This window comes from Harpia harpyja, chromosome 1 (genome assembly GCF_026419915.1).
Source record: "Harpia harpyja isolate bHarHar1 chromosome 1, bHarHar1 primary haplotype, whole genome shotgun sequence".
NCBI lineage: Eukaryota > Metazoa > Chordata > Aves > Accipitriformes > Accipitridae > Harpia > Harpia harpyja.
The window spans coordinates 89,631,259-89,653,501 of NC_068940.1; the positions used below are offsets into that span (position 1 = coordinate 89,631,259).

Below are 22,243 nucleotides of genomic sequence, written 5' to 3' on the forward strand. Positions count from 1 at the left end.
TATATATATCCGCATGCATGCCCACAGATGGAAAAAAAATAATAATCCCCTACAATCTAGGAGGAAAGGAAGAAATAGATCATTATTGTTTTCCCTCTTTAAATACCCTTGAGGTCATCAGAGTGCTGATGAAGGCATCAGTGTGGTGTTGAGTTTGGAAAGGAATATAGAAAGTTAAGAAATATTTTGGAAAGTTCCAAAGGAAGCCATGCTTCAGGTTTGGATTCAGACCCAAATGTCTTCAAATTTCATTCATAATAAGGTCTTTACGTGTGCTGCAGTAATGGTCTGGATTATATTTCTCCTATATTGGCAGGTCTGGATCTTCTTTAGTTGATCTGAAGTTTGCTATATAACACTGTGGAGGCCTCATTTGCCTCCTTGTGCTACCTTATGCAGGAATCAGTAAAGCCTGCTGCTGCACTGCTGTTGTGGTTCTGTATTTGTGTGTGGTTCATTTTTTCCTGCAAGACTGTGTTTATTCAGAGAACACTAAGTTAATCCTGCATCACATCCGTATGATTTCAGATCAACTCCCGTAAAAGGAGGGAAAGACTTCTGGATATAGGTGGACTAGTTTTATGTATTTTAACTGCAAATCCTCATCTATCTACTTGCTTTAAAATTAAAATAAATACCATGTTATGGTAAGAGGAGGGGAAGAGGTAAGGATACAGACAACATTTTCCCTGGGTTGAGGGTGGGAAGTGTTGCTGGTTTTGTCAAGCATCCTCATTTCCTTACCTGCCCTTAGGTCAGAATTGATGTTTCACTTCCTTTGGGAGTAGGAAAGTCCAGAGAAAAGCAACACAGTTGTAATTCCCCATGAGGTGACAGGGTTTGAGGAAACCAAGTAGCTCAAATTGATCCTATGCAATGGCTTTAGGGAGGGTGACTGTTGCACTCTTTTAATGCTGCCATTGTGCAGAGTAATGTCCCTTCCAAAGCATGGTCTTGATGTGTAATGATGCCTGAATGTCAAGCAAACATGCAGCACGGATTTTCCTTTGGAAGTCTCATGTATTTGGCATTGAGATGGGATTTAGACAATCCATAACTTTTTTCTTTTAATCAGGAGAATAGTTTAATCAAAGGGCAAATAGGACTTCTCAGGGTTGCATGTGTGGGGTGGTGACATTATAAAAACATAAAACCCCCTAATACAGTTTCGGTATTACTGAGACACTAGCAACAGACTGTTTTGTCTTTGTGGTTTGGAATTGGAATTTATCCAGTTGTTGCCGGAAGGCTACATTTAATTTGTACTGTGTTTGCATAAATAGCTTATTTGTAAAAATCACATTTTACTTTAACAATTCTAAATGATGCATTTATCATAGGGAGAAAAATGATCTTTTGTTCTCTTTAAATAAAATGGTACTGCCCTTCCAAAGTATCCAATCGACAAAAAGATGAAAAATCGTAGCATACTTATATGTTACTTATCCCCAGAATCAGCTCTCATACGCTCATATCCTCTGGGTTTGTAAAATTCAAAAGATTCTTTGAATTACTCTCTTAATTATGATGTTGGCATTATAATTACTTGCTAAATAAGATTCTTTAACAATGACGTCCTTGTTAACAAAGCAGTTGCATTTCTTTGCCTGGTGTGAATAGCTGCATGCTCTGAATGGGGCAGCAGCAGTTGTCGTGGGAGCCTGACTCTGGCTGAAGGAGGAATCGATTGCTCAGAGAAGGTTGTTTAGACCCCTATACAAAATCTCTTTTACCTCCACCCTGCAGGCAAATGAAGATTAAGGGAAATATAGGACCTCCACCTATAAGGACTCAAACAGCAGTAGGCAATTTCCCCTCCAATTTGCATCTCATTCATGTGTTGGAGGGGAAAAAATGTGTGGGGGTTTTTTGGCCCTTAAACCCCCTTTTTGGCCCTTAAACCCCTTTTAGCACATTTTCACATTCTGTGTGCTTTAAGAGCAGATGTAGAATAGTAAAGAGAGATGTGATTGGAGAATACCTTTTAATCATACCATAGTTTATCTTTTATTCTTTTGAAATTTGTGGTCAATCAAGATTAATACAGTATTTATAATTTCTGCTTGAAGGATTCCATGTCTCTGTAGTAAGTGTGAAACCAACACAGAAGTGTAATGACTGCTGCTAACTTCAGCCAAGAGTTGTATCATTTCTTAGGAAGAATGCATATTTTGCCATTTCTTGTCAGATATGGTTGCTAGATATATATTTGAGTCTGTGTGGCTCAACTCTCTGCCACTAACTCTTATATTAGAAGAACATTCTCCATTTCTTTGACACACCACCACACGTAGCACATCCAAACTGAGTCCAGCAAGGGTCCTGAGAATATTGCATATTAAGTATTGATAGAGCATATTGTTCCTTGGCACATGTGCCTTTCCTTCGTTAGTGCCTCTCTTTTCTCTTCTCTCTTCTCTCTTCTCTCTTCTCTCTTCTCTCTTCTCTCTTCTCTCTTCTCTCTTCTCTCTTCTCTCTTCTCTCTTCTCTCTTCTCTCTTCTCTCTTCTCTCTTCTCTCTTCTCTCTTCTCTCTTCTCTCTTCTCTTCTCTTCCTTTACTCAGTATACTTTCAGTATGTACAGGTTATTCTCTTTTAATTTCTACTGTTCTCCTCCTTTTCCTGTTAACAATTATCTCTCCCCCTCCCCTTCTTTTCTCTCTTTGATCCACAGGTTTTGCAGTGCATGTTGGTCTCCCTTCATTCAGAACTTGATATTCAAAGGTACTTGATGAAAATTGAATCCTCTCAGAGAGTTAGTACTGTACTTTCTTTTTTCTGCACTCTGCTGTGGATTGAGTTTGTTGCCCTTTAATCGTGTATGTCTTACTTCACAACTAGCTTTCTCTAATAAATATGGTTCTGCATGCTTTTCGCCTCTGTATTTCACAGCAGTGAAGTGTCATTCATATAGATTAATTGCATATGGGAGTGTGATGCACGTGCATCCTTTGACAATCTCTTAATTCTGACTTTTCCTTTAATGGCATAATGGACGTGAAGTACACACTCCTGTCTTAGATGCTTTGAAATCCACCAAAATTCAGTGGGAGGTCCTAGATAAATAAGTGTTCCCTACTAGCTGTCCCAATTCTAACTTTATTTATGTATTTACACACACTTGGAACTGGCTTAAGGGGTAAAAGTCATGCTGCAAAGTTAAGGACAGCTCTGTGGGCACAGGAGTAAATATTTTTGTATCTGATGTGCAAAAAAGCTTAGTTCTGCAACTTGCAAAATGATCTTGTATGTACACTGTGCGCCTGTGAAGTCACCTGTATCTCACCTTTCTTCCTATTGAGCTCCTCTTCCATTTCTATATGGCTCGTAACACCATATAGAATGGATGTCTACTACAGTTACTTTTTTTTCCCACCCAGGCAGTGCGTGTGCACATGCCTTTTAAATACATACGTAAAAGGTGCCTCTGCATGGTTTCTACTGCAGTCAAAAGTGTGATCACAAAAGCACCAAGACGGTACATGCTGCAAGCAAGGAACGAGGCCTTGGAGCATGCAGAGTGCACAGCCGCTTATTTGCACCTGATTTGTCACTTCCCGGGCTCGTTTTGTTTCCACTTACAGGATTTAAGTAGGCCAATAAACATGCCGACCACAGGGAAGGGTGGGAGAGGCAGAGGTGTGGCGAGCAGTAAGGCTTCTCCCTCCTTTGCCAAGGAGATGGCCTCGAGGGAGGGAAAAAGAAGCGAAGGGGTAGGGTGACAAGTTGGAAGAGAGGAGCAGGAGAAGCCCGTCTCTTCCACAGCATCTCTCTTGCAGCAGCCCCCTAACTCTCCCCAGGTGCCAGAGCCATAAGCTCTGATAACCGCTTCATCAGACCTTTACTTCCATGAGTAAAGGCTAAAAATAAGTCCCCGGCATGGGTGTGCTACTGCCGGAGGCAGCTCTGCCTCCCGCTTGCTCTTCCTGGGTGTTTGTTCTTGCTGGGGGCTGGCAGCACCCACCGGCTGCCGGCCGGGGCCCACACAGAGGGCAGCTCACACCCTGGCCCAAAAACCTCGCTCCCACCCACCAGCCTTCGTGTTGATGGCTCTTTTTTCGGTTGTTTTTAAAATAGCGTGTTAATTAAGAACTCCTTCTGAGCTTGTAGAAACACAGAAAAACAGGTTTTTCCAGGACCGCCGCATCGTGTTCCTTTGCTTTGGGAAACAGACACCACAAAAACAGACCCTCCTCCTATTTTCCTTAGGGACATGTGTGGGAGAACAGGGATGGGTAGATAATAATTTTCTTCAATCAGAACACACTATCCCCTAGGTACATTTAGGCATCTGGTATGTATTCTTTTTTCCGTGCCCCCCGCCCCCCCCCCCCCCCGCCATTTTTGCATGTGGTTTTAAGCATGTAAAGATCTTTCCCCTTTAATCAGCATAATGACAGTTTTTGTTTAAATCATCCCTTTTAATCTTCAGAGTTCTCATGACGGTTTTAGGGATTGTGTAGGTAGGAGTTACCTCACCCGCTGCTGATGAAACGCAGCCATCTCCCGGATGGAACAAGGGGTCATGCTGGCTCATGAATGCTTCACAGTAGGGTTTTTGGGAGGGAAAAGAGAAATAGCTTCCAACTGAAACTGCCATAAGATTTTAATTAAGACAAATGTTGATGTCCAGGCTGGAATTTATGGATAACTTATTTAAACAAAGTAATAATAAACTGAAGCTATGGTGCAAGAATATGACAAAGACTGTGAAAGAACAAATTTTGCTGTGAGCAAAATTGGTGGAGCCATAGAAGACTTTGGAGGGAAAAATAGTGAGGTGATCCGACACTTTTTAAATTTGGCTATCATGTATAAATAAATACATCATGTTACAAAGCATTAGAATAAAGCAGAGAGTTATATGATTTTATTTTAAAATGAAAGATTTCTTTCATTCAGTGTGATTTTTGCTTATTACCAATGGGTGACTATTAGTTTTGTCTATCGTTTTACTTCAGTTTCTACCCTAAAATTTCAGGCTGGCATTTGTAGAAAGAGAAAACCTTGGATTTGGACAGAAACATACTGAGAAATATTTTTATACTTTTACATGGATGGCTTGGGTTTTTCTGATATTTCACATATTCCAAAGAGATGCCACAGCATGTTGCATATTTCAGTCTGGACTTGTCTGGACCAATTAAGCTGCTCTTAGACGGGCTGCTGAGTTCCTTAGGGCAACATTTTCAAATGCAAGTTCCTCCAATTAAACATCTGAATAAGAGGTCTGGCAGAGTAAGTGCTGAGCACCTACAGCTTTTATTGCTTCTAATGGATATCTTTACTGTAACCACACAGCTTTCCTGAAAAACAGGCTTCAATTTATCTAGGTGCTTACAGTTAGAAACCAAAGTTTGAAAATGTTACTTCATGTCAGTCATTTATAACAGAGTTTCTTGAAAAACTTTTTCTGCTAAGTCTGGGGATCACCCTGCTGAAGAATGAGCCATGGTCCTGTGAAGGGTGAGCAGGAGTTGGCAGCCTGTGGATGTCCTGCTTGGTGATTCACAGCTCTCAGGATTAAAAGAAATGGGGTTTGGCAGCTTGCCACAGCAGGGAGCATGCAGCTGACCACCAACAGGAGCTAGCAAGGCTCCTGGGAAAACGTGCAGATTTTTAGGATTATTTGAATATCATTCCAACCTAAAAATATGACAGATAAATTCTGACACATCATTAGACTTTTTTTCCACTAGGTGGAAGAAACTGGGATCAGCATCAGCAAATACAAGGAGTGGTGATAAAGATCCTGTCATAAGCAGAGAGGAGTTTTGCCTTCAGATAAATTCACAGAACTGAGTAGAATAACAGCTCGGCGTGGCGTCCTGACCCCGCCATAGCGATGGGCTCTGGTAATGCGTGGCTGTGACTGAGCATTACCAGGTTTTAATGCAGCACCTTCCTGTGGCAGCTGGTGCCACTGGCTGAGTTATCTTCCCCTCCTCGTTCACAGTGGCGGAGAAGGGGAACGCTTCCTTTTACCTTACTTGGGAAAATTCCTCTGGGTCTGTTTCTGCCCTTCCTCAGAGCATGAAAAATTCTGCACCAGGGCTGTACCTCAGGTTCACATACACTGAATTCATTGCTTTGCTTAATTATCGCGCTGCAGGCAGCCCGGGGAGGACTCTGTGATTTGTGCTCTGCTTGCGTTACTCCTGTGGTGAGCATGGTGAGCTCAGGCTTTCCTCAGGACCGCTGGTGGCAGGAGGAGGCCAGTAGCACCACAGCCAAAGGGGAGCTTGGGCAGCATCCAGCGCAGAACATGCCTCAAAGTCAGGGAGGCTGCAGGCAAGTTGGGTACCTTGGTTCAGTACTAGGGATGGTGGGCAACCATGGCTCAGGCACTGTGTCTCTCCTGATCAAGGAGGAAAGACTTCTGGCCACTCATACCATAGAAATTAATATTGCCACCAAACTGAGACTGTTTGTGAGCAAGGACCAGCTTTGTAAGTCGTTGTCATTGATTCAACAGAAAACAGTGAAATGTTTGTGTTTGAAATACAGAAACAAAAGCCAGAGACGTCCACAAGCCCGTGAGCAGGCATCGGAGAATAGTATAAATAAGTCCGACAGAGTCTGCACGGTGTCGAGTGGGCAGTTGCCCTCCTGCTCTCTTCAGCTCTTGAGAGCACGGATGCTGGCGTGTGCCTGCTCCTGGCATGTTACCATTTCCAACTGATGGTGTCTGAAAGGAAGATGCCATAGATTTTTGCATCTCTTAATGGTGAAATAACACACAGAGAAAAGAGAGCATGTCATGAAAGGCGGTTTTATGTTGCGTTCAGCTGCTGAATCATCTCCCTGCTCCCAGTTCCCCCAGTGAGAGAGAGTATCCAAATGCATCCATTGCACAGATGTAATATGAACTTTAGTTTATATAGACATGTATAAGCAATTAACTTTTCTGAGAAAGTGCTACGGAAAACATTGTTACAATAAATGTTTAAAAATAAGAACATGTGGGTAGTATTCGCTTTCTCTCCAACAGCAGTATGTCACTAATATCATGTCCAGACAAGTAAAACCCTGTAGTTGTGATAATATAGGACCCCAAAGACTCTGTATCTTTGGAAAAAGCAGATCCTTCCTTCAGACAACCATAATTTGGATCTGACACAAATGTGAGGAAGAAATATTATTGTTGCAGTAATAAGAGCTCTTGTGCTGTGACAATATTTCAGAATTAATAAACTTATCATACCTTAAACACAGCCTGTTTATATGCATATTTGCAGTCTGTCACATATCCTGTAGCCATCTTCAGCACAAGTCACAGGACAAATAGTTTACTTGAAGGTCAAGAAGAGCAGGTTTCCATTTTTCTTTTATTTTTTCTTCTTTATTTGAAATGTCAAGAAGACTCTCAAATGACTTTTTTTGTTTTGCCTATGCTAAGTATGTTCTTTAGAACATATGATTGGAAAGAGTTATTTTACTAGCACTGTATTATTTTTGATGTCTTTGTTTACCGTTTGTACACTGCCAGGAGTGCTAGCAACTTTGAAGACATGTATGATAAGATTCTTCTCTTGAAGCGGTAAGTTTCTGTCAAGATAAAGGCTAAGGAAGTTCCTGGAGACAGGAAATAAGAAGTGTGAATAGATCAAGAGATGAAATTAAATCCTTCTTCAGGTCATGGGATTTTTTCTTAGCTCTTTTTTGTTTATGAAAACGTGTGAAGCAAATTTGCAGGAGAGATTTTTAAAAAGGAAAGGAAGTAAAAAAGGTATCAGTTATATAGATTAGCGTGGAAAATAACTGGAAATGAGCATAGAAGGACGTTATGAAGAGCAGAGCCATAAAACTGGGTAGAACAAAAGGGTGAGAGGATTAGTGGGGGCAAATGTGAGCAGAGGTCCAGAGGCAGAAGCATGCACGGAACTTAAAGAATCTCTCTGGTGCCCTGTGATTGCTCATTACATTGGCATCTCTGCAGTATTTCACTTTTCCGTATTCAGGTGCCTCCTGATTTCATGCCTAATTATTTGAAATTTTATTGCATTCAAAGAGCCTTGCACTTTTTTGCATTTTTTTTTTCTGAGGCAGTGGAAGAACTAAAGCAGATATGTTAAAAGTTCATACTTTGGATAAGCTGTAACAGACAGACATCAGTTGTGAGGCATGATTAACCACAGTTTTAATTCTTGATCAAATCCAAGAGTAGTTGGAAGATACTGGATCTTCTGTAATGGCTACCTCCATGTGTTATACTTAAATATATACCCTGAAAATATATACCCAGGATATAGATCCATGTAAATAGAATAGTATATCCTAAATAAAACAGTAATCTCAAAGCACTATGTAATTTTATGTAAGTTTTCACCAGAACTGTTCGTCCTTGTTTTGGCCTTTCCTTTCTGCTGAGCTTCTTACCCAGAACTAGCGTAGCAAGATCTTTTATCAGAGAAGTCCTCAAGGAGGTTCAGCTTTACTCAGCTGGCTGAAAAATCAAGCCTATTGCACAAAGAAACACACAGGGGGCTGTCTCCTAACATATAGCTGTGGGGGGAAGACCATGGCTGACTGAGGAAATTGTAACCTAACTAGTATTGGCACAGGGGAAAAGACAGAGACCTGCTGCCTAGTTCTGAACCTTCTGTTTTCTGGCAACGATCCCAGAGGTGTGGCTTGGAAAGTGCTGGTGTTTCCTTGGTTTTGTGTGCCTGTGTGGAGTATCTGCTTACAGATGTTTTACTTTTGGATAGTGCTACTCCTTAGTGGGCATGTCTTGAGTTTTCTTCTCTGTTAGGTATTATGGATTTTGCCCTTTGCTAGCAGATATATTAAAAAGGCAGCCACCCAGGCACAGTGATGTCCCCGTTCATTGCTTTCACTGGATTTATGCAACAGGCAGCTGCAGTGCCATCTGGACTCTCGTAGAAGCAGTCTACACTGTGACTCTAGTTGGCTCCTGAAACATGGGCTATATGGTGAACATTTATTTTCACCTGCATGCCAGTTCCTGAAAAGTACTTAAAGGGACACTTCCTGAAATATTATTTTAAGCTTTTGAACATTTTTTAAATATGTTAGTGAACATTCTATGGAAAAAAATATATATGGTATGACTTACTAAGTATTTCTTTGCCATCTGTCTTATTTATCTTATTTGATGTTGGAATCAACAGACTGAATAATTATTACAGGGGTTGGATAATGCTGAAGGTTTCTGCCCTGCTTTCTTCAACCATCTTTACAAGTCCTTGTAGGTTATGGCTCCATAAATGTTGCTTGTCCTCTCCCCACTTCATGGGTTGGTATTCCTAAGAAGCGCTGCCTAGGAATCAGCTTGATTATTAAGTAGCGTCAAGCCTAGTGCTCGTTGCCAATAATAAAAACGCTTTCCTATCAAGTATGCACTCATATCTCTCAGCTTCTTGAATAGCCACTGTTGTTGCTGTGTTTGAGGATTTTTTTATAATCTGTTTAAAATTCAGAATTGCTCCTGAAATGCAATGTTTACATGAGTTGAGCATGACAAATAGCTTGAAGCCTTTCATAAACAGTATGTGTATATATGATGGATCTCATTAATAGCTTGCATTGGTTTTACATTTGTATTAATCCACTTACTAGAGTGGAACTACTATGGATTTGCAATGGTGTATGTTAAGAGGAGAACTGGGCTTCATGTCTGAGCAGAATCCGTGATGTGCCTCTGCCTTGCTTCAGAAGGCTCTGGTATGCCTCTTGGGGCTGCAGTATTTAAGGTGAGGAATAAGGGCTGCCAAAAGAAGTCTTTTTTAGTGTGGTGGGTTGACCTTGGCTAGATACCAGGTGCCCGCCAAGCTGCTCTATCACTCCCCTCCTCAGCAGGACAGCGAGAGGAGAAAATAAGATGGAAAAAAACTCGTGGGTCAAGATAAAGGCAGTTTAATAAAGCAAAAGCAAAGGCTGCGTGTGGAAGCAAAGGAAAACAAAAGATTTATTCTCTACTTCCCATCAACAGGCAATGTCCAGCCACTTCCCGGGAAGTAGTGCTTTAGTACGCCTAGCAGTTGCTCCGGAAGACAAACGTCATAATAACGAATGCTCCTCTTCCTCCTCCTTCCTCTTAACTTTTGTTGCTGCACAGATGTCCGATGGTATGGAATATCTGTTTGGTCAGTTTGGGTCAGCTGTCCCAGCTACGTCCCCTCCCAAGACCTTGCCCACCCGCAGCGTGAGGGGGGGAATGTTGGAGAGACAGCCTTGATGCTGTGCAAGCACCACTCAGCAGTAGCCAAAGCACTGGTGTGTTATCAACACCTTTCTAGCTACCAATACAGAGCACAGCACTATAAGGTCTGCTCTGAGGAAAATTAACTCCATCTCAGCCAGACACAATACATTTAGTCACAGTAATGATGGCATTATCATCCAGGGGGATCTGAGTTGCTGTATGTTAGGTTCTAATGAATTGCCCCACCGACAACAGAACACAAGAAACACAACATTGCTGAGGTTGGCTCCATCTGCACATTGACAGGACACGCTGGGCAACTGCACAGCTAAAGCTGTGCCTGTTACTTCTGGTAATGAAGCCTTACTGCTTAAATATGCACCTGTTCATATGTGTCAATAAACTATATACATGCAACTGCCTGTCTCACATGAAATCCGGGGATTCAAATGAAAGAGAAACAAAAATAAGCAAAAGCAAAGCAAAATAAGCTTGATTCATATTAGCAGAATATTTTTTTCTTAAAGAAACAAAAGCAAGCCCCTTCCCAACAAACTCTGAAGTTAAGGACCTTTGATTTTGTTGCTTATTTTTGCATCATGTTTTATTTTTAGTTATGGTTTTCTAGAAAGTGAGAATTATTTGCCTTCTAGCTCCCTATTAATGGATACATACAGATAAGTTATTAATCAGTACAAGGAACTACAAAGCTGTAATGACTTGGCTTGGTAGTACTTCTGTAATATGCCTGTGTAAATAAAATACTTTAGCAGTGATGGTTCCCAAGCCATTTTGGAAAGTTGAATGAAGAAGTACTGACTAATCAAATTTTTTCTCTGTGTTTGCAGGTCACTTGTCACCTCTCTAAGTTTTCAGGCACAAGTCCCTGTATTGACAACCTGCAGACTAGTGCTGACCATGTCAGAGGCACTTCAAAGCATACTTTAGTTTGCTGAGAACAAATGTTGTTAGCTTTAAGTCCTGCAAAAATTCAATGCTCTTGAACAATTTCACTGTGGGACATTGGATAATACCTAATATTTTAATATTAGCATTTCAAAAGTGAAAAGTTCTGCAGGGTTTAGCGTTCTTGTGAGGTATTTCTAATTTACTGTTGTTTGTGAGCAACTGCACAACTTGGCAACAACGGGCCTTTATAGCCAGCTAATGAAAATCTGATAAATGTTAAAGTTCTTCATATATTCAAGGTCACATAAGGAATATTATGTGATGCATGCTATTGCTGAAATGAGCTCACCTCATTTCACTTGAAAAACCACTGAAGGAACCAGATGTCAGCAAGATAAGTCATCTTGGCTTTCCAGAAAGAAGCAAAATCTTTTCTGGATCTTGACAGCATCTTCAAACCTAGAGTTGAAGTTGATTTTAATACAGAGGATTTTTAACGTACTAGTATCTGACCTTAAATGATAGGGAAGAGGAAAGCACATATGTTTTATGACATCTTGTGCCTGGTGCTGATTATAGGCCTTTATAAAGTTAGTATTTACATACTGGATTTGGGACAGAGTAAGCTTGCTTTGCTTTGAATTTCTTCTTGTACAGTGTCTGTTCCAGTTTGTTGTGATACAGAGTTCGCATGAGAGACTGGAAAAATTATTCTTCCAAAGTAATAGTAACATGTAGTTGAGGGAGTTTCACTAAACAGTATTGCGTATACTTCTTAAAGCAACCCCTCTTTGTAGAAAGCATTTACAATGTCACTTATAGTTAGCAAAAAGATGTTCAGGACATTGCATCTCCTACTGAGTGTGTTTTTATTAGGCAGATCTTACAATGAAGAGTCAGTAGAAGTGCATAAATAAAACCATTTCTCTCCCCTCCTGAGAGAGTTGGCTTTTTCCAGATACAGTGTTTAGCAATTTACTAGTATGATTGCCCAGTAAAAATCATAGTTTATTGGTCAGTTAATGAAGACATTTCTGATTTATGCTGATGCAACAAAAAGTAAAATAATTGTTTGTGATTTCAGCCAGAAATGTTGGATGGCTATTTTGGCTTTGCTGCATGACCTGTACCTTTCGTAGATGGCACAGCAGAATATACCGAGATCGATAGCTTACAACTACATCACAGTATTTCTTTTCAGAGGATTTTTCTTAGTGGACTTTTCAACCTGAGAGTGTATGTGTGTGTGTGTGTGTGTGTGGACATGCCTATGCTATAGTGGTTGTTTGAGCAGCAAGGAATGGCATTACCATACATCTCCTCACACGTGTCTTATCCTCAGGGCCTTGTTAGCAATAAAATTTGCAATGTGGATGTACAACCATAAAAACCGTAGCAGAATACCCAAGGACACTGTTTTCCTAAATAACCTACACAGAAGTGACTTTCAGCATACCAGTATTTGAAGAAGTTTGGACTTCTTCCTTCTTCTCTTTGGTTTTTTTCCCTCCATATTCCAGTTTCAGTAGACCAATAACGAAATACTCTGTTTTGCAGACAAGAAGCCCAAAGCTGTCCCAGAGCCCACAGCCCAATTTGGGTGACCAGACAGAACACCTCTCTGAAGCATCTGCTGATTCCTTAGAGGCCATGTCCGAAGGCGATTCTCCAACCCCCTTTTCGAGGGGCAGCCGCACGCGGGCAAGTCTTCCCGTGGTGCGGTCGGCAAACCAAACGAAGGAAAGATCACTGGGTAAGACCCTACTTCAGTCCTTCTCCTCTCTGCTCTTAGCCTGTGTTTTCCATTTGTGCATTTAAAACAGTTTTTAAATAGTTTGGAGTTAAAAAAGTAAAGACTTTGGTAGCACATTGGTTTTAACGTCAGGTTGTTCTTTGGAAATGTGCTCAGTACGGGGTAATAAGTAACTTGGGGGAGCGGTGAAATTATTTTCATAAGATCTGAAAGTGTGCTGAGAACATGGTAGGCAAGCAGAAAGACGCAGACCCTGACGTGAAATGCTGATTAATGGTTAAAACCCAATATTGCAAATACTTTTTGCCAAGCCTGCACACGTATGTGGCAGTGAACTTACTACAAGATTGCACCCTCATTTTCGGACAGGAGACAGGCTTTTTCACTTCATCATCTCTTCAAAGCCAGACCTAGTTGGAAGAAACCTAGAGATATTATGGCCTGACAGATCCAGGTCTTAATGAAAAGGTTTGGTATTTGCGTGGCGGTAGCTTTCCAGGCAGAGGATTTGAACGGATATGCTGACGGAGATGCCCTTTACTTCGGGGCAGTGCCCTTCCATCTGCGCAGTGACACGGGTGATATGTCAGCACAGGTGGATGGCTCTGCTTCCCGCGTTCTTCCCGTATCTCAGGGTTGAATTAAGTCCAGCTGTGAACCAGAGCGCCTTTTATGATGGTGGATTTTGTCCCGGAGACTCTGCTCTCAGCTGATGGATGGTAAAGGCTGTTTTTTTGAGGAAAGACACCAGAGGGCACTTAAACTGCTGTGAGAAGGCAGCGTAACTTGCAGGTGGATTGCTGAAGAAAGCAGGTTTTGCTCAGAGGTAATAAACCGAAATGCTGCTTTCCTGTAGACTCATCTCCCAACATACAGAGTGACATAAACCGAAGGCTGGGCTGTAAATCATACCATGCTTGTAAGCTTGTCATGGCGTTTTACTCATTCCTCAACGATCTAAGACAGTTTCTGTCAAGAGTATTATGATATCCGACAAACACAACAAATGAGAAGAAAACAGAGCCGAAAGGGGTCCCTGCTGCTCCCAGAGCTGGCAAGTGTAAAGCAGTGGGACTGCGGACAAGGGGCTGATCCCTGCCCGTTGTCAGCTCACGGAGTAGCACTGCTGACGTCCCAAAGCCTGTTGGGCTGCCAATATGTCAGGCTCTTTGGGGAGAAATTTTGAAGACTCCAAGCTGGACAAGACTGTTTGGTTTAGAGGTGTTTTTAAGAGCAAGCGTGTAGCACGTGTGTGTTTACTATACATGCAGGGGATTCATCTCTGCCTATACGTCACTGCTGGCTAGGGCGTCCTCAGAATGGCTTGCTTCACCCTGAGATTTTCTGGAAAACATGTATTTGCTTCAATGTGATGTCAAGTGGATCGGGCCTTTGCAGGTCCCTGTGCAACTTGCAGTCCAGCCTCACTGCATGGGTTTCGGCTGGCATTCAGCAATTATCCCAGGACACGTAGGGTATCTCAGCTCTGAACTTCTGTTTCAGATGTGAGCTGAGAATTGATAAACAGCTTTTGGAAAGCTTTTTGTTGGCATCAAAGGGGGTGGCCTGCTATGCACCACTGCTTTGCAGCGTTTTCTTCCCCCAAAGCTGAGCTTGAAACAGCTTTCTCATTGTTAGTGTGTACATCTGAAAAGAATACAACAGCCCTCTTTCTGGAAAAGACTTAAGTGCTCAATACCACGAATAAACCTGGTGATAGGAACATAGGAAGGGCCACAATGGATTAGACCAAGAGTCTACCTGACCCCTTATTTTGCCTCCAAGAGGGACCATAGGCAGCTAGTCTAGGCAAAAGTAAGAACAGGGTAAGTATGTTGTACCTATGATCATTCCTCCGAGTACTCTGCCAGCCTCAGGCTATCTTCAGCTTAGGGATTTCCTGGTTATGGTTTCTGTCTGTATAATAACCCTCAAGAGATGTCTCCTCCAGGTATTTGTTCAGTCTCCCTTTGAACCCATGTAAATTTTTCACATCCGCAACAGTGCAGCTGTGACTTTGGCAGCAAGTTCCTGTTGGTCTACTGCCCAGCCATTGCTTTTCTCTTGCTTTGTTTTGTATTTGCTTATCTACTCTAAGTTATGCCCCCTTGTCCTTGTGTTGGAAGTGACAGCAGACATTAGATCGCTATCTGCTCCCCCTGGGCCATATCTGATTCTGTAGGCCTGTCATTTCCCTCAGGTCATCTCTTCTCCAGGCTGAGAAGTGCTGCTGTAATTACTTGTTCCTCATCCAGAAACCATCCTGGACATTTGATTAGCATGTTGCCCTTCTTTGCACTTTTTCCAGTTCGACAGCATCTTTGCTGAGATGAGAGGACCAGAAGCTCACTGTTAAGTAGTCCACTCTTAAACCCTTTTTTAAGCATCTGTTGCACATACTGAAATGTGTTGTCCGGGTCCTAATGGAGGACAGTCCCATGAATATGTACCATTTTATTTGACGGCCAGGATTTCAGACCCTGCAAGGCACCCTGTCTCAGCCTGTCTTTCATATACTAGAGACAAGACCCTGGCTTATCCCAGCATGATCAGACAAAATGCAGGAGGCGGGGGGAAAGGAAGCAATGTAATATGAAGCATTTCAGCTGAGAGTTTTTAGATTTGAAACTGGAGCAAAACAAGCCTTTTCTTTCCTGTATTGCAGGAAGTGTCACAGCTATGTGTGTGGCTTAAGGGACCATCATACCAGCCAAATAGGAGGTAATATACTGTCACCACCCCACAATCTGTAATTTTCAAGATGTTCCAGGAACTATTAATAGCAGATAGTTTGTTTTAAAAGATATTCTAAAAATGGTTCTAAAATAGTTCAGTTTTAGGTTACTATTCTTCAATGTACTTCTTTTACAATAATGTCCTTTTCAGTGTTTTCTGCCAGTGTTTTCTAACAGCACCATGAGCAATGTTCTGAAATTTTACTTTTGAGACTCTTTGCAGACTGTGGCCCTGTTAGGACTGTTTTTACTTCCAGCAGTATAAGGGGAGTGTTTATTTTTAAAAAAAACAGGAAACTGTTTATAACTTCAATTTTAAAAGCATCATGAAAATACTTCTGTTCACATGATTTTAAACAAGTTATGTATAATCACCTCACTTTCCATCTCTACTAGTTTTTTAAATTTAATCTAATTTAAATACAAATTATGTTTTGATCCTCAGCCAACATAATTTCAGTGAGGAAAATGACCAACTTTTGTGATTTTTTATTAATTTTACATTTAATATCTCAATGCCATTGTTTTAAAAAACTGATGTTTCTTTTTGAAATTCTAGTTCTTCTGTAGGTTCCTATTTTACTGACTACATATGAGTCAGTTTGGTTTTACATTGTGGTCTGAATTAACATGGAGCCTGAGAAGGAATAGTGGTAATGCATTTTGGCTACTCCAACATCATGGTTTTGTCAGTCAGGACTAATCTAATAGGACATGGTATTCTGACAAATCTAATAGGACATGGTATTCATGTGGAGTCGACCCAGAAAACAGTATTCCAATTGTGGGCCCATTTAAAATTTCAGCCACAGCTTTCAAAATGAAGGTCTTTCTTGGCTAAGAGGTCCATCAGAAATCAGCACTTGTCTCATCAATCTGCAGCCTGGAGACAAAGTGAGATATTAAAATAAATTAATTCACTGTGCAAGAGAAAATTAAATGTATTTTAAAATATCTCTTTGAAAGCTGGGAGTTTTTCCAGTGCGATAACTGTGGGAAAAAATTATCTAGCAAAACTGTCAGAGCGAGAATCAGCTGAAATCTGGAAAGTGCTCAAAAGCTTTCAACAAACTTCACTTGCAATTTGCCTGGAGGAAGCAGAACCTGACAAGCACCCAGCAAGGTTATGCCAGCAGCCAGCCTGTGCCCGTGCTGCAGCTCACTGCTGTCGCTGCTCTGGCACCTCCGCAACGAAATGAAGACTGACAAATATCTTGTAGTCTCTCAGGTGGCACATCTGTACAAACGATGGGCCTGATCCTTTGTAAGGGCAGGTGCCAGCATCCTCTGCGATGACCGAGTGGTTGGGGCAGTTGATGCAATCGGTCGCAGCCCCAAAGGGCAGGTCCTGCAGGCTGTACATGCAGGGTTGGATTAAGGAAGAATACGGTACAAGGAGGGATTTCCATAAATGCACAAGGATTTGGGCTTGAGAAGTCACTGAGGAGGATGGAACTTTATGGGTCGAGGGTTGCAAGCACCTTCTCTGGGTGTCCCAGCCAGGGTGCCCAGTCGCTACAGTCCAGATGAAGAAGGGCCACAGGATGACCAGGCTCCTTGCTGGTAAACCTGTGCCTAAAATTAGGTGGCATGGAAAGGCCTCTGCAGGAAAGTCTGATCCTGCCAACATTTGCATTTTATTTGCCTTTGGAGGGATTGCTTACAGGAGTACAATTACACAAACACTTAAGGAGGGTCTGAAACAATCACAGAGTATTCTGAGTGTTATTTGTTAGCTCCTCAACCCCAAGTTTAACAGGCACAGATTTTAGTGTTTGATTAATTAGGTTGCTGCCACCTTCCATGGAAATGCTGTTACTGATTATAATAGTAACACCTGGATCTTTTGTAGCATTTCTTGCAGGTGTTTCTCAAAGCCTGTTTGAGTGCCGTAATTACAGTTTTACACATAGGAAAACTTTTGCGGAGGGAGGGATAGTGACTTGGTTGCTGTCACCCAGCATTAGAAATAACTCTCTACACATGTGTATGCAGTGCACTGTAAGACTTACACAGAAAAATATAAATGCTAAAGGTAGACTTATATATTATATTGGTGGTAATTAATTGTTATTTACTATTTATGAGCTAGGAATTAAAATAGGCATGTTAAATCAGGCAGAAGATTTGTGAAAGGCCATAGACTTTTTAAGAGAAGTTTGTGATTTGTTAGCAGTGGCACTGCCCTCTCTGATTCCCTACAGCATGATTCAAGCCTAATGAAGTCAGCAGGATCTTCAGTTTAATTCATGGGAGAGGAGCTCCCTGGGAACTGCATTTCAAGTTAAGGCTGAGTATAGCTTTAATGTATTCAGTCTTCTTAAAGAAATTTTCCCTATCTTGTCTTTTTACAGTGTATGCAAAGCAGCCAACATGCAAAAAGGTCATGCAAATATTTGCTCTCATGGTCAGATACATTAACATGGGCTGGCAGGTCTATCGGAAAAACAGCCTGAAACAACTAGTACCAATTATTGAATTGAAACACAGACTCTAGGAAATTATAATATTCAAAGGTAACAGCAGTTTTCCTGTCCAGCTTTTCTAGACTTTATCTTCTTTTACATTTCTTCAAATTATAGCTCAAGTTTTTGGACGTGGAAAGAAAAAACCCCACACCTTTTACCTGAAATATTTTGCATCAAAAGAGCAAAGGAAGGTAAAGAATCATATTGACATATCATAGTGCTGAGAGTTTTTTCTGTTTCATTTATTGTCCTTACATGGTTTGTGAAATATAGCTATATGGAAGAGTGAAATATGGGCCTTCCCAGGCTGGCACTTGTGCACTCAATTATTGTTTACTTGACAGATTCTTCCTCCTATAAGAGAATGTCTTGTGTGTACCTGAAAAAAAAATGCTTCCAAGAACCAAGATCTTATTTAGTACATACTGTCTCAACAGAAGCACTGCCACTAAAAAGCTGATAAGCAGTACATTTTAGATGCTGTGTCACACTGGAGCTGAATTTGACTCCATTGCAACGGGCTGTATCAGCATGGATCCAACGGGTTCATTGCAGTGATACTGGGGTAGAAGGTGTGCAGCGTGCTAAATAAAACCATTAGCTATGCAAGTCTGTATCTGTCACTGCTGTTAAATGTTTTTTGAATGCAATCCTTATTATTTATTTGCAGTGCAGTAATACTAAAGGACCTCAACTAAAAATGGGACCTCACCATGTTGGGTAACATACACAGTGAGAAAATACTCCTATTGCGGGACCTTGCAACATGAATAAACCAGAATGAAAAGTGGTGAAGATAAAGGGAGAGGTAGAGTAATTAGGGTCCAAAGTGATAAACTGAATAAAGCTATGTCAAGGTGGCAGTGGCTTTCCTCTTTACCCCAAATCATGCCCGCACAGAAGGTACAATGTCTTCATCCTGCTCTACCACCACTTCGTACTCTGATGTAGCAGCAGCAGTTTGGGCTTTCAGCATTTGGTGTCTGCTGGAAGAGGGATTTGGCAGCTGGAATAGCTTGTACAGGCCAAACTACCCTTCAGAGGAAAGGTGGGAGGCCAGATGGAGCTGTCCCATGGGTTGTATCTGGCACAGGAGCTGTCGCTTGGACAAATTTGATCTAATTTTCACGTTAGGTAAAATTTGTAAGTCTACCTCTAATACAATAAGTCACAAAAACACCAGACCCTTCCATGTGCACATGGGCATGCAAAGAAAAAAGTGTATTGCGATTCCATGCATTGCAAAAAGTGCAAGATTTTGGCCAGAGAAGCATAGTACTAGCCTGTCCCTCAGCACAGCGTATTTAGGATTTGCTGCCAGTGCCGACAGCAAGTCCCTGAATGAGGACAGCTCTTGGATTTAGTCGTTGCTGCCAATACTGTTTATATATTTAGGTAGTGATTCTAATGCATAGTTACTACGCTGGGCCTGAGTTCAGGTTTCTGTTCTCAAAGGGAAATACTGTCATCTCTGTGGTATCATATAAGGCTGTCTCTTGTTTTTGTTCTCATTCTCTCTCTTCTGCCTTTTTGCCTGTAGAGTAGCCCGATTTAAACAGGTTAAGAGGATAATCACTGCATCAGAGGCTTGTTGATAGCCTGCTGATTAGGGTACTCTCTTGGGACAATAGGGGCAATGGTCTGAGCAACTCTCAAGATGGGAGCCCTTCTGGATAAATTTTTAACTACTCAACTCTTTGATAAAAGACAGGCACTTGGTACCATTGCTTCTACCCAATTACCTTCTTTGATGAATAGACCATCTGTGGGTATGAGGGTAGAGCAGTGGATGTTGTTTATCTTTGCTTTAACAAGGCCTTTCACATGGCTCTCTAGCTTTCTTGTAGCCACATGGGGAGATATGGGTAGTCTGCAGAGATAGTAGGGCTTAATACTTTAAAGTCTAACTGGCAGCTGGTTTTCAGCGGTCTTCCCCAGCGGTGAACTCTGGGCCTAGTACTTCTTAACATCAGCAACCTGGCTGTTGGGATGAAATGAACCATCAGCAGGGTCAAGTCTGACACGAAGTTTGGGAGAGCCTTTAATATGCTGAAGGGACAGCCGACCACTCACCGAGACCCCAGTGAGTCAGAGGAATGGGCTAGCAGGAATTTCACAAAGCTCCACAGAGGCAAATGCAGTCTTTCAGCAGGGACAGAATAGCCCTGTGCGACAACATAGGCAGGGCTTGGGAGAAGCTTTGCAGAAAGGACTTAGGGTCTGACAACAAGGTGACTATGTGTTAGCAGCGTGTCCTTGCAGCAGTGAAAACTGCACAGCTGGCTATAGGAAAAAAATTTAGCTAGCAGGTCAAGGAAAGTGATTATTCCCCTCTTCTCAGCATTTGTGAGGTTGCCCATGGAGTATTATGTCCAGTTTTGGCTCCCCAGTACAAAAGAGATAATGATAAACTGGAGTGCACCCAGCAAATGGCCTCTTGGCATTCTTCTCCTTAACCATGCTAACTAAGGTCACGGGTCCAAGATCCTATTTAATGTAGGCCTTAATGACTTAACAAAAAGTCAAGCTGCTTGTTAGAGCCCATGTGGGTGGATTTCTGGTGTGATGCTGTAACCAGCTGTGCTTTTACATGCTGATGGCTCAACCCCTAAACTTGCTACTGACAGTAGTGAGCTCTTTAGAAATGAAATAACGTCAGAAGTATTGAGAATTCCTAAGTAAATACAGAAAATGTGGTAGATGGAGCAAGACTACAAAGCTATGCATGGCTTACGTGTCTTTAATGCTCCATGGCTATGGAGTATTAAAATGGTCACATTCTGCCCTTGGAACGCATCACTTCTACATGGTTTAGTACTAAAAACAGGGTTTGTAAAAATAGTCACCAGTCAAGTAATGTGTGTTTGATACAGCTGATTTATATAGGAAGGAAATACAACTGGGTAAGATTGATCTCTCTCTGTGTTTATTCAAGAGGAAGAACATGTATTCCAAGAAATTTAATTGAGGTTTTCTTGTCTTTTTGCTATTGCCCCTTTAAAAGTTACTAACAAAAATGCCCCTATGTAAAATACTTGCTTACAGTGTCCATAAATGCTTAACATGTCTACATAGTCTTTGGCAGATACGTCCTCTGAAATTGTACTAGTCAGCTTGGTACCTTTGGCTGGGAGACAGCTGGCCGTGGCTTACTGGCTTCTTCAGAGGTCAGGGGCTCAGCTTCTGGTGGGCCAAAGCAGCGCAGTTGCAAGGCCCTGCGTAGGCATGTTCTGTGCCTGTTCCTGTGTAGTTCTCTGATTTTACTATGCTAAACTGGTGAATGTGAACTGGAGTAAATGCAGCATGGGAGAGGCTTTGGGCCCTCTGAAAAATAGCTCTGGTACACATGAAATTTCTACTTCATCTTACTGAGTTGTTCAGTTGTCATTTTTTTATATTTTGTCATTAAGTATCATAGGATTTTTGTATTCTTCCAAGTTTACTGGCATTGTTTTGTCGGTTAGGGATATGAAAAAGTCATCTTGCTGGTCAGTTGGGCTATTCTGGCAAGAGCAAGGCTATAGATGCGATTATTGTCCAAAAGTCATCCTGCCAGAACATTGTTTTCCACTGGGGAACTGGGTTAAACTGAAGTGTTCCCTCAGACTCTCTAGATGATGGAAGTAACTGTCTACACTTGATGGACTTGCTGACATAGGTATATGGACCAAGTTGTCTTTTGGCAATAGGCTATTTCACAGGTTTTATCTGCAATCAGATGGGACAAATACCAGTTTTTCTTTAGGTAAAAAAAAGTTGTCCATTTTCTTCTTTTGGTTTTTGTTTTTAATTCTTAGCCAGCTAAGTGTATCCGTTTGTAGAAAAGTGCTAGTATTTGAGTGACAGTTAAAGCTTTTTATTTCTCATAACACTTTGGTATAAATTTTATGTAACTACTGAATTTTCCATGTGTTTTTTCATTACATAACAAATTTATGGCACAATTACAGCAAGTCACTGTATATAGCAGAAAAGGATGAAATAGCAGTAAGAATTACTACTGGACTAAATTAAACAGTTCCTGTTTTCACTGAAATTGTTATCAAACAACTTAATACCTTGAGCAAAACTCTTCAGGCTATTCTGGAAAAAATATATAAAATAAGTAATTGTTTTTATTTCATTAAAAGATCTATGTTTTGATTCTCTTAGTACTTGAAGACAGCTAAGGATACTTACAGACATTTTCTGAATCTGGAGGACAGGGATTA

At 41.3% G+C, this 22,243-nt stretch overlaps 1 protein-coding gene across 16 annotated transcripts in view; it reads left to right on the top strand.

The window, feature by feature from the left end:
* KIAA1217 (KIAA1217 ortholog) overlaps positions 1 to 22,243 on the top strand; it is a 377,603-nt gene that overhangs the window by 261,870 nt on the left and 93,490 nt on the right. For 9 of the 16 annotated variants that reach the window (XM_052804254.1, XM_052804281.1, XM_052804378.1 and 6 more), the window contains one exon: positions 12,634 to 12,829. In XM_052804254.1, the coding sequence (XP_052660214.1) occupies positions 12,634 to 12,829 (196 nt within the window). Of the gene's footprint in view, positions 1 to 2,673; positions 2,755 to 12,633; positions 12,830 to 22,243 lie in introns of all 16 variants that reach the window. The other 7 variants (XM_052804272.1, XM_052804399.1, XM_052804291.1 and 4 more) reach the window with 2 other exon arrangements.